Genomic DNA, 12766 nt, shown 5'->3' with positions numbered 1-12766 from the left:
ATGATTTGCAAGACTCTAAATCATAAGTGGGGTAACCTCTCTTACTTTTTACCCCACAATACTAATCACAATATCATGTGCCTGGGTTGGGGTTAGGTCATACAGGGTGGGGGGTAATTGGGTGGTTTGTTTGGGGTTTATCATTTATTTTGGTTGATGGGGTTTATTTTTCTTTTTATATATTTTCTATAATATAGTGTGCGGTAATTCTCCATGTCCCACTTTTTTTACGCTGGTTCAAGTTGCAGGTATACCTGGATGGCGCCTTTGGGTATCTGTTCTATTCAATTATTTGTTGGGGATTGTATTTATATCCTGTTTGCTCATATATATTCTTCAACATGTTGTTTACGATATATGCTATTATCAATGCTGCATTTCTGTATTTTTTCATTTCTCATTGTCTACCACATTTTTGGGGGTATTTTTGTTATGTTTGTTTCTACTTTCTTAAGATCAATAAAAAATACTGAATTTGAAAAAAAAAAAAAATCACTATCATGTGGTGATTTTATTTTATTATTCCCTCTGCATCAGCTGCTTAGGAGTGTCCCGATCACTGGACATTTATATATCCTAATGAAGGGGACAAGTTCCTCGAAACGTTGATGTTGAGCACAATGTGTGAATAAATCTGCTACTTATTTATGGAAGTCTCTGAGTGCCGCCTGCCAATTTGGTTCTTATGTACTTGGAGGTATTTCCCTCTTCAGGAGGGCACCGGAGCAAATACAGCCTTTTGTTGTCTGACCTGAGTGCCGGGCTGTGGAGTGTCTATATATATATATATATATATATATATATATATATATATATAAATAAATGTATACACTCTGGTTGAGACCTGAGATGAGGGGGCCTCTTAAAAATTTTGCTGTGGGGCCCACAAAGTTCTAGTTACGCCCCTTGTGAAACCATGGTGATGGCTCATTTGGGTTTGGTATGGGATCCTGGCAGTCGGGATGCCAGTGGTCGAAATCCAGACAGAGGCATCCCATCAGTCAGAATCCTGACCCAACTAGGTAAGCATACTAACCCCAAACCCTCCCCCCACAGTATAACCCTCACCCTGCAGCCTATCCTAATTTTCACCCCCCGCACCCTAACCCTCCCCCTAGTGCCTAACCCTTGCCCCTAACCCTAACTTTCTCACTAACCCTAATAGTTACCGTCTTGATGCCAGCAGTCGGAATTCTGGCACCAGTATTCTGAGCACAGACTGTCGGGATGGCAAATATATCCCGCCCATTTTCCCCACAGTCACAACACCCTCTATGGCTTACTGACGTATTTTACTGGAAATATTGCACTATATTGTCCCTCCTTCTTTCCCCATGTTCATTTGTATGAGGAACATCTATCCAAATTTGTATTAAAGAAAAAAACGCATTAAACAAGGAACACGGAAGTGACTCAGACTAATGTGCCTACTTTAATGTTTCCCTGTTTGTTGTTTGACTTAAAAATTGGACCGTTCTTTCACGTCTGTCAGTAACGCCTTTATAGAGGCTAGGTAGAATTAGTGTATCTCTATACTAGAGTTATTGTTTTCTTTAGACTTAGTATAGTTGTTAAAGAAATAAAAGAAGAAGTTCTAGCTTTGCTAGCTTCTGTCAGCTTGCGGGCTTTTATTCACAGCAGGTTATTTTTTGTAGTCTGCCTTCGCCGTGGTTACTATGTAGAAGTGCCTGCACTATAACCTAACAGAAGTCTAGCACAATGCCTGGACAAGCCACAGTTGCATTTGATTCCTGTCTAGTTACTATGTAGGCATAGTAACCATCGTGTCTGTAATCACTGTGTCTGTCAACCGTCACACAACATTACCGTAGTAAAATAAATTTGAGTTGGAGAAAGCATATTTATGGAACTGAAGGATCTTTAAACTATATTTAAGACACTTATGCTATATACAAGACCAGGCAGGCCATCTGGCACTTCTGGCAAATGCCAGAAGGGCCGATAGCCAGATGGGCTAGTCTGGACGTCCACAGGTACGCCCAGCATTAATACTTCACGGGCAGCACTGCACTTTACCAGCCCCAGCTAGTTTCATATGCACACAGCCGCGTCATTGACCTGGTGATGTAATTCTGAGGCAGCCAGGTATGAAAAGTGCGGCGGCAAAAGGAATCAGAGTGGACAGCCGGACGGCATCTTCAAGTTCCAGCACAGTCTGTGACCTGGCGTGCAGAGCTACCAGGCAGCACCGCCTCCCAGGCTGCACATTGTTTGGCGCGAGGAGCTGAGGTCTCTTCTAACTCTCCCACAGCAGGCAGCATCAGGCCCGGGCAGGCATGATCATGAGGAGACCAGCGGCAGCCGTAGAAAGCAGGACAGCCAGCAGGGCCCTGTTCGGAAGCAGCCTCCCTGAGGGGAGGCGAGTTGCTGGGGTGGGGGGGGGAAAGCATAGTGTTCTACTGGGCATTACTGCGTGGCAATATTTTTGGGGGGATTGCTGTGTGGTATGATGTCTTCTGGGTGCATTACTGTGTAGCATTACTACTGGGTGGAGTAATTTGCATTTGGGGTACTATTATGTGGCCTTGCCCCTTCCCAGCGCGACCAAATCTGTTTTTTTCGTCTCTCCCTGCTTTAGTTGTGGATGGGGGCACCAATGCTCTTTATGTACACAGGTCACCAAAATGTGTAGTAACGGCTCTGTTTTGTTGTGCACAGATGTGTTGTCCTCTGCGTTCAGCACCCCTGCCCTAAAAAAATCCTGCAATGAAGACTATCTAATCTTTTACAACTGCTAAAGTATGGCTTGGTCAATTGGGAAAATGCCTTCCCTTTTCTTTGTGTGTGTGACCTCGACCAATGAAGTGCCAGCTTTACCTAACAGAACCTACTAAGGCACAAGTTTGAATCTCCTGCAGGATAAGCTTAGGGGGACTTAGGGTTAGGCACCCCCCCGGGAGGTTGGGGTCAGGCTAGGGGAAAGGGGGGTTAGGCACCCCGGGGGGAGATTAGGGTTAGGCACCCCCCCCGGGAGATTAGGTTTAGGCGGCAGGGAAGGGGAGATTAGGTTAAGGCACTTGGGGGGGCGGTTAGGGTTAGGCACCCCTAAGGGAGGGATAGGGTGTAGAATAGGTTAGTTTATACTTACCTTCCGACGTTCAGGATTTCCGCCTGTGTCAGGCTGCCGCTGCCGGGATTCCCTACTGGCTATGTGTTACGTTAAAGTTTTTCTGGCTGGACAATGCCTTTGAATAATGACACCCCATAGCCTCAATTACTGTTAGATCACCCTCCACTAGAGCTGAGTTCTTATTCAATAGAGTGAAGGAATTTAAAAGAAAGCTCAAATTTGAAGCTCTGGCAGTGAGTCCTGCATCGTTTTTATATTTTGGCAAAACCGAAAGCGATTATAGGTAGTGTACGTATGCACCTAAGTCGCACTGCAGAAGCATCAAGTTTAATTTTAGATGACACTCACAATAAGAATTTATTTGGAAATTGATGGACAGGCAGGGACTGTTTGTGGACCGCAACCGGGGGGGGAGGGAGACACGCACATATGTTGTGACTGTTTTCCGTGCGTGTCTCAGCCTGCAACTGCGATGCCATACACTGTAAAAATGGCTCCAGCGTCTCAGATCCAGCGCTATTCTGCATGGTCATAGGGTTGCCCAGGAGGCCGATAATCAACTGCTTTGAGCGTTAAGCATCTTGATACAAATTCAGACAGCTGCGACATTTGCATATTTTTGCACAGCCGCTGCAAAAAAATTTGCAGTTGTGGTAGCATTAGCGTACGTCTCTGAATCAGGCCCATAGTTCTCCTTTCTCAGATTTCCGAAACCCAATGCAAATCACCACATATTACAAATTGCCTGTCTAGGTGTTTGGCTTACTATTTTTACATGGACTGGCTCAAGTCGAAATTAGCAGTCAGCCAAAAACCTGTGTGAAAGCTACAAAAGTATCCTTTTAACCTCACAGTCTGAGCAAGTTTCCAAGTTTATGACTCATGCAAGTTCATATTAAATCCAGAGTTAATGCCCCCACACACGTAGTGATATAGCGGCCGATCCGACGAATGAGAACGATATCGCAGCTACTGTACATTGTTCCCTGTGTGAGCATGATATCGTCCACTGTGCACTCCCGTGGGGTCGTCCGTCGCTCCTCCAGATCTTTCTGCATGCACAAGAGAGCTGGAGAAGCGATGATCGATCCTATGCAGGTCAATGGGGGGGGGGTCGGCATATCGGGCGGGCACCGAATCGCTTAGTGTGCGGGGCCCAGACGATATGTCAGCCGTTGGATCGTGGATCGCATTGCTGGGTACACATTGTATCGTGTGAACTTTGAGGGCCACATAGCAAGATCTTAAAAGGGTCCCCTCAGTAAGAAAACACACATATTTGCTCCCACACAGAGCCCATTCAGGTTATGCTACACAGTAGCACCCCTTATACACATTGACATGCAGTGGTAGTGCCCCTTATACATTATGCCACACAGTAATGCCCCTTACACATTATACCACACAGTAATGCCCTTTAGAGATTATGCTACATAGTAGTAGTGCCCCAGATAACACATTATTCCACACAATATTAATGCCCCTTACACATTATGCCACACAGTAATGCCCCTTACACTTTATGTCCCCCCCCCCAGCAACTCACCTCCCCGTGTCCCTCCAGCAGCCTCTCGAATCCCCCTGTGTGCCATCGGCAGCCAGAAGGTGTGGATTTGGGGCCTGGCCTGCAACAAATTATAGGTGGTGCATCGGCACACATGGACAGACGGCGCTGGCTTGTGGACCAGCAGCCAATCAGGAGCCACCTCTGCTGATTGGCTGCTGGTCCGCAAGCTCTGATTGCCTTGCGGCTGGCGGTGTGGTCTCTCCATGTCTGCCTGAAAACATATGTATTTATACAATTTTCATTCTTGTAAGAGATTAAAGAGTAATAAAGTCACTCAGTAACAGATCATGGTACTGGGGCCAGACTGTAAAATCACCTGATTCTATAGATGGTCTGTTGACAGTCCCTATGGCTTGCTGCCATGTTAAGGTGTATGATAAATAAATAAATTGCAGTACCTTTATGCCACCTTTAGTCTTCTTATTATTCCTTTTCCGGGACAGATCGGCTTCAGAGAGTGATTTTGGAGGGATACAGGGAACTTCCGGTGCTTTTCGAGTTGTGGCTAGAAAATAGATCAGTTTACATTTTACTGACTTGGGATTGTATAGGTCAAATATAATATATATTTTAGATATTTGCTAACTTCCTTTCATGTGTATTTTTTTATTCTATGCGCTCACTGGATAATAGACATTTTCTTATTTAACTTCAACAAAATAAAGGCGCTATCAATGATTTAGTCTAATATTGATTTGTGTAGTCAGCGAGATGACCAAAGCATGGACACTGTGCAAAGTAGCCCATACATCATCAAGCCCAATCTCCGATTCTTCATTGAACAGCAATATCCAATATGCAAGAGATCCTTGACTCGTTGATGCCGACCATTTTGGGGTCGGAATTGATAAATCAAGAATTTCCAAAATGTTAGATTTTGCCTTTTTATGATTTTTTTATACAATCATCGGCACTACGCAGAATTGTGCCAATTATTTGTTGATCTACATGGCTGCATTAATCAACTTTTTAAAATATAGATTTAGTGGACATTTAAGTTATAATTGTTATCTAGATGGTGCAGAGCGGCATTATTCAATACAAGTCCTCATGTACCCACAAGAAGTTATGTTTTGAGAAATGTTTTTAATCATGCACAGGTGAGTTTTATATATATATATATATATATATATATATATATATATATATATATATATATATATATATATATTTTTGATTCTATAGACTCCTGTACTTCTAAGCACTGGAATAATATTGCTTTACCCATTTGTCAAATCATTAAGATAATAATAGGTTAGTTCAGGTCTTTGCCTGTGCCAATGACTATTTCCATTCTAGACTGAAATAAAATTTTTAGAAAACATGTTATGCAAATGAAACAAGCGCACTGTGTTTCTGCAAACAATAGATTCTGATCAGTTAAAGCTTGTTAATTTGGAGGCATTACTAGGCATTATTATTTGGAGGCATTATTAGACATTGCTGTTTATCACTTAACCAGGAGCCAGTAATCTCACTTAGAGGCCTAGTTATCAAACTAACTCTGTTCTTAAAAATGTCTCTGTATGTTTAAGGCAAAATTAAAGGTGTGTACACACTAGACTATTTTTTTTTACGATTTGCCAGATTCCGACGGATCATAATAACAAATCATTAAAATCGTTAAGTGTGTACGCACTATGTTGTGCAGTGCGTGCTCCCGTGGGGTCGTCAGCCGCATCGTCAGGTTGGCCCTACATGCAGGCCAACCTCACGAAGCGGCTGACGACCCCATGCAGCGTGATGCGACAGGGGCCTACATCGAGAGGTTGGGCATCAGATAGTCTAGTGTGTACTGGCCGACCGATATGTCGGCCCGTCGGCAGGGTTCGCCGGTTGCATCACTACATTCACACGTCATCTAGTGTATGTGCAGATGCACGGGATGCAGTCACGAAGCTGACGGTCGAAATGCCGACTGCTGGCTTCCCGACTGTCTAATCCCGGCAGGGATATAATGACAGGCGTCCGGCGGTATTCCATACCGATCCCAGTTGCGCTGCCGGGCCTGAACCCAGACGTAAAGTGATAGCGTTAGGTTTATTTTATTTGTTCATTGTGGCACAGGCTCTTATGTGAGCATGTCTCCCAACATTTGGCAATTTATAGACTTCCCCCCCAAAACACATTTTCATAAATAGTCTCCTGAGTCACAAAGCTGCAGCAAAGAAATTATAGCTGATGACAGACATTTGGTCAAGTCTGCCTGCTGTGATATGGTAGAGCACCTACATAGACACACACACACACACACACACACACACACCTGTGTTTACTAGTAACAGTCGTTTTCTGTATTCATTGATTGTGTAATAATGTGCAATTGATTTAAGCATATGTACCGTATATTATCACAACAAATGTACACATGCTTAAACATAAATTAATAGATTTTACTTCATCTGTTTATATCAGGCTTGCCTACCCTCCCGACTTAGCCGGGAGCCTCCTGATTTTCGGGTGCCGCTCCCGGGCCCCCCGGAAAGGCAGGCAAGCCTCCCGGAAGCTTGCGACCCTCCCGACCTCCCCCCTGAAAAAAACGGAAACCTCCGCAGCGGGGGGCCCGGTGACGCGATTCGCGCACAATCGCGTCATCGTGGCCCCGCCCCTGCTTCACAATGCTGAAACTAACGGCATTGTGAAGAGGGGGCGGAGTCACGATGACGCGATCGTGCGGTCCCGCCCCCAGTCCCGCCCTCAGTGTGACACCAAATGGCCGCACCCACCCCCGGCTCCGCCCCCAATGGCCAGCCCCGCCCCCCTGCTATTAGCCGACAATCAGCTCCCTCCCGGAAGGCTGGAGCTGATTGTCGGCAAGTATGGTTTATATGAGCAGTATATATATTAAACAGATCAATATTACATTTGTATTTCATTTATTTGTATAAAACTGATTTTTGCTGTACTTGAAATGACAGTAAAAACTAGAAAAGCTTTTACCCAATAATTATAAGCAACTAAAATCCATTCCATCTGACAGTAAAACAAATACAAGTTGAGTCTTCCATATCCAAAATGCTTGGGACCAGGGGTGTTTTGGATATCGGAATACTCCGTATTTTGGAATATTTGTATACCATAATGAGAAATCTTGAGAATGGGATCCAAATCTAAACACAGAAAGCATTTATGTGTTATATACACTTTATACACACAGCCTGCAGGTCATTTTATATAATATTTTTAATAATTTTGTGCATAAAAAAAGTTTGTGTACAAACATGAAATTAATTTATGTTTCATAGACACCTTATATACAAAGCCTGAAGGTTATTTTATACTGTATTTTAATAATTTTGTGCTATAAATAAAATTGTGTACATTGAACCATCAGAAAGCAGAGGTTTCCCTTTCTCAGTCATGCTAAAATATTCCGTATTTCGAAATATTTGGATATGGAAGACTCAACCTGTAATTGTATATGAATGTGTGCCAAACATCAATTTAATGATTTATAGTAGACTATACAAATTAATTTTATAGTAGACTATACAAAGTAATGAGATAAGTTATATGCATAACATATAAGGAAGCAGATTATACAGTATCAAAATATTTTTTTTTACACACAAATTAAATGAACACAATGTCCATTAATATTTTGTAATATTTAAAATGTAATATTTCATTAATAGAGGGCTTGCAAAGACATCCGTCATGGGGGCTAATTTAGCATTGTGCAGAATGGGTTCTATGAATGTGCAGAATGTGATAGGGCTGTGTGATAACATGCAGCCCCTTCTATGACTCTGCCTGATTGACGGACAGAGGCATTTAAGGGGCAGTGTGGTGTTAGCCAGCGTTCCCGGAAATGGGGGCGTGTCCGCTGCGTTTTCTGGGAGTGGCAAGGCCAGGGGCTCGCAAGCCACCCAGCCTGAGTAAGGCTTACTCAGCTGGCTGGCTCTGTAAACCATCGCAACCATCCCAGCCTGCGACCGCAAATGCAGCAGGAGGTGTCATATCCCTCCTGCTGCATTTGCATATAAGCAAGGACTGAATTGCAAAGCTGCACGCTTTGCTGAATCACCCCCAAAGTTCAGCAACAATTCACATTACTTTGTGTTTGCTTTACAGTGTTTCTATCACCTACACAGAGTGGATGCAGCTATTTTGTGGCTGAATCAATGATTGTAAGAATGCAACCATATAAATTCACTAGGAACTAATGACAAGACTTAAAGCAAAGTAACTTAATAATTTCCCTAGATACTGATGCATTCATAGGTTGCAATACCGTAAACATTTTTGTCCAGTCTACAAACTTGCTGCTGTTACTGTGCTTCTTCATGTACAGAACTACACCTGCTTGATCTAATGGGAGGAATATTTATGTATCTGAGTGTCATACTGTCAAATATTTACATATTGCGATTAGGTTTAATGACCATTTACCTCCCTGCTTTACACACTATGTCAATATGTTAGGCAACTTGTATTGTAGTTGCCGGATTTTGCTCTCCCTTTATGTTGAAATCGCCTGTTGCACAGCTTCTTACACCTGCTGTTGCCTCCCTTCCCTGTTTGCTCATTTGACAAGGCTAGAAATTATGTTGTGCGATTGTTTGAATTTGAAACCTTCCGAGTATTTGAACAAAAGAAGTAGTGGTCTCAATACATCAGTGTTTTTGTACCCTAGTTCTGCTGAAGTACAGGCAGCTGCTACAACTGATAAAAGTATGGATCATCCCCTTCTGAATTTTTCACAGTTTAAGTATCTTATGTAATGGATTCAGTTTGGATTTATTTGGGACTTTCTACCACTGATTAAAATGCTCTTCAATGTTAAATTAATTACAAATACTATCAAATATTTGACTACATAAGTAATCACCCATCTTGCTAAGCCACACTTAAATGAAAACCTAAAAAAAAAAAATCAATTGTCTTCAGAGTTCACAAATTAAATGGAGTCTGCCAGTGTGCAATTAGTGTTGTTTTTTTTTTTTTTAATAGAGGTCCAACAGTTGGTAAGGGCATTGCAAAAGTTTCCCTATGATGATCAATAAATATTCAAAGCACTATGGCCGACATGCACTTATCAAATCTCTGCTTTACTGGAGAGTAGCAAAAAAAAAAACGAATGTTGACGCAAAGTGACATTAAATGGTGCCTAGAGACTGTCTAAAAAACATAAAGAATATCCGCTTTATAAAATATAAGCAGCTTGCTTACTACTTTATGCAAATGTGTATGACAAGTATCTGTGTGTCTGCATATGGAAGGTATGCGTTCGGGAATCCTGGTGGTATGGATGGCGTCGCTTACATTACCGGCGCCAGAATACAGACGCCAGTCAGAATCCCGACCGCTGGGATGCCGAAGGTAAGTAGTGGGAGTTTTAGGTTTAGGGGTTAGGCACTAGGGGGAGGGTTAGGTTTAGGGTGCGGGGAGGGGTAGATTAGGTTCAGGCACTAGGGGGGAGGTTAGGGTTAGGCACCAATGAGGGAGGGTTAGGGTAGGGAGAGGGGGACGGTTAGCTGCCCGACCACCAAGTGTTGGTATGTTAACCCTGTCGGGATCCTGGCGTCGGGATTCTGAACGCCAGGATCCCGACTGTCGGTATTTCATACCGATTCCCATCTGGAAGGCTGGCCACATGTCAAGTGCATTCCTGTCTGCAGTCGTCACTAGTGTATGGACTTACATCATCCCCATGCTGGGTGCAAAAGATCTGACTGAAATAGATATACCATCTCCGTCCGCACGCTACAAACAAGCACTGCAGTCAGCTTACATGCCCATGACATTCCTATGACATAGATCAGTTCCATCGCTGCCCAGAATTGCCTATTTCACGAAAAGAGTGGTCTGTCAATGGACTGATCAATCTCCGTCCCTGTGCGAATGCATGATCCAGCACATGCGTAGTTTGCAGATAGACGCAAGTGAAATGACAAAGGGATCTTGTGGATAACTTAGAATCAGGCCTAGAGCTATCAGTATGTTTTTCTGCTCAGGGACTGTAAAACTTAGCAATATGAATGGAAAAACTCAGGAGGAAAGCTGAAATGGGTAGGTGTATGTAATAAACTTATACTGGGCACGGTGTGTGTGTTTTGTCTTTTTTTAACTATTTATTTTACAGTGAAATTACAGGTGCCGCATGTCTGCTGGCACTTGTAGTTTCACAAGTGCAAAATGGTAGGCATCCTGGGACTTGTAGTTCCACTGTAAATTACAATAGTCTTACATTATTTGGCCCCCCTACTACCCCCATACCCACCGCTCCAGGGGTATGGGGATGAGCCCCAGGCTTCAGCTTAAGCCTGTGGTGCTCGGGAGAGGGGGGACCCTTTTTTGGGGGGGTCCCCGACTCCCCCGAGATCACCGGCTTGCGCTGACCGACTTGGGGTGTAATGCTTTGGACCTGGAGCCCCGGTGATTGGGTCTCCGGGCTGTGGCATTACACCCCGGTCGGTTGGGTCTGGTGCTGGTCTTAAATATAGGGGGTACCCCACATCGTTTTTGCCCCCTATATTTAAAACCAGCACTAGTCCCTGCAGCCTTGGGTTGGTTTCTAAAATACGGTGGAACCCTACACTTTTTGTTCCCCGTATTTTTAGAAACCACCACTGGCTGCAAGCCTGGGGCTGGTTTGGCTTTTGGGGGGGGGGGGGGGGACCTTATGTCATTTTTTTCTAAATTTTTACAATTTTTTTTTTAAAGGTTAACAAAAACGGGAATTTTCGGGAAATATTCTACGGACCCCCCTAATGATGTCTAGACATGGGGGATCACTATGGGTACCCCCATTTTTAACTCCTGAAGGAATTCGGGATTTCTAATAGCCGCGGCAAGTGCATAAATGCGGCTTTGAAGAAAGTGGTGCAGAAGAGCATTTAGAAATTTTTTTTGTGAAAAATAACTATGCCCAGCAAATTTGGGGTACTTGAAAATGGGGGTCAGCATATTTTAAAGTTGCAAAAGAGACTTGAAAAAATCGTGAAAAACCCACTTGTGCAAGGAGCTGCAATGAAAAAAACACCTGGGGCATACTTGGGGACCCCCCCCCAGAGTCAAGTTCGCTATTTTTTAACTTTGTTCCCCAACATATTTTTTTTTTACCCCCAAATTCAAAGTGCTTTTTTTTGGGGTGTCCCGATTTTTTTTTTTTTTACACAGATCGTTTCAAGGGGTCATTCTGAAGGGTGCAGGCTATTTCTTTTAAACCTGCACCCCTAAACCCCAATTCTGCACTTTTTTTCGCCACCTATTCAGTGGTGAAAAGTTATCCCCGTTTTTTATCAAAGACTTTTCAAAACTGCGATAAGTCTCTGAATTTGAATACGGTGTAAAAGTAAAACCTGCGATAATGACGTCATACCTCCGATATTAACGCAAAAACGGACTTATCGCTCCCATATTGAATACCCCTGTTAGAGTGCATTCATAAAGGCCGGTACCATTCCTTCTATGAGTAGAAGTGGTCCATACCCACCAGTCTTCCCTTGTTTCCATAGGAGCAGAGGTGTATAACTCTGCAACATAGAGCAATGGCTGCCATCACTGCAAGTAAAACCCTCTGTCGGCACTATTGAGATAACTACTACTGTTTGTGCTTTTCGCACAATGCGGCCTTTAATAGTCTGGAACAACAACGACAAAGACCACACTTTTGTGATATGAGGTCAATCTGCAATGCCCAGGTTATTCACATTAACAGACTGGCATATGAAAATGAATGTGCAGAAGCATAGCTAATATTTAACTTCTGGTTGTACTTTGTATACACTGAATACAAAGCAGACATCAATTTATCAAACAAATTCAGATGCCAAAAGCCAGGTACAAAAGGTTTTATGTCCAGTAAATGGTGCAGTAACAAGAAAAGTGAGGACAGCAATGTATACCAATCAACTGGTGCTTTAGTGGTTCATAATGAATGATATGTTTTGTTATCTAGCTAAAACAAACCCATTCTTTATGTGGTAGTAGTAGAACTACAGTAGTAGAGAAAATGGCACACTTCGTATGTATTATTCAGAGCTAAACCGCAGGTCTTTTATCCTGCATTTTGGAGGCTGAAACCTCAAACTGCATCCAGTGTGCAACAGTATGGAAAGTCCCAAACTGAATGTTGTTTACAGGAAGGCATGTTATAACATTAA

The 12766-nt window shown here is 43.1% G+C and overlaps 1 protein-coding gene across 2 annotated transcripts in view; it reads right to left on the bottom strand.

The window, feature by feature from the left end:
• Positions 1-12766, bottom strand: part of MCF2L2 (MCF.2 cell line derived transforming sequence-like 2) — a 382435-nt gene that overhangs the window by 203217 nt on the left and 166452 nt on the right. For both annotated transcript variants that reach the window (XM_088456383.1, XM_088456384.1), the window contains exon 14: positions 5057-5163. In XM_088456383.1, the coding sequence (XP_088312509.1) occupies positions 5057-5163 (107 nt within the window). The remainder of the gene's footprint in view (positions 1-5056; positions 5164-12766) is intronic.

Source organism: Taudactylus pleione, unplaced genomic scaffold, assembly GCF_031769625.1.
Source record: "Taudactylus pleione unplaced genomic scaffold, aTauple2 ptg000702l, whole genome shotgun sequence".
Classification (NCBI taxonomy): Eukaryota; Metazoa; Chordata; class Amphibia; order Anura; family Myobatrachidae; genus Taudactylus; species Taudactylus pleione.
This window is presented reverse-complemented; position numbering and strand designations above follow the sequence as displayed.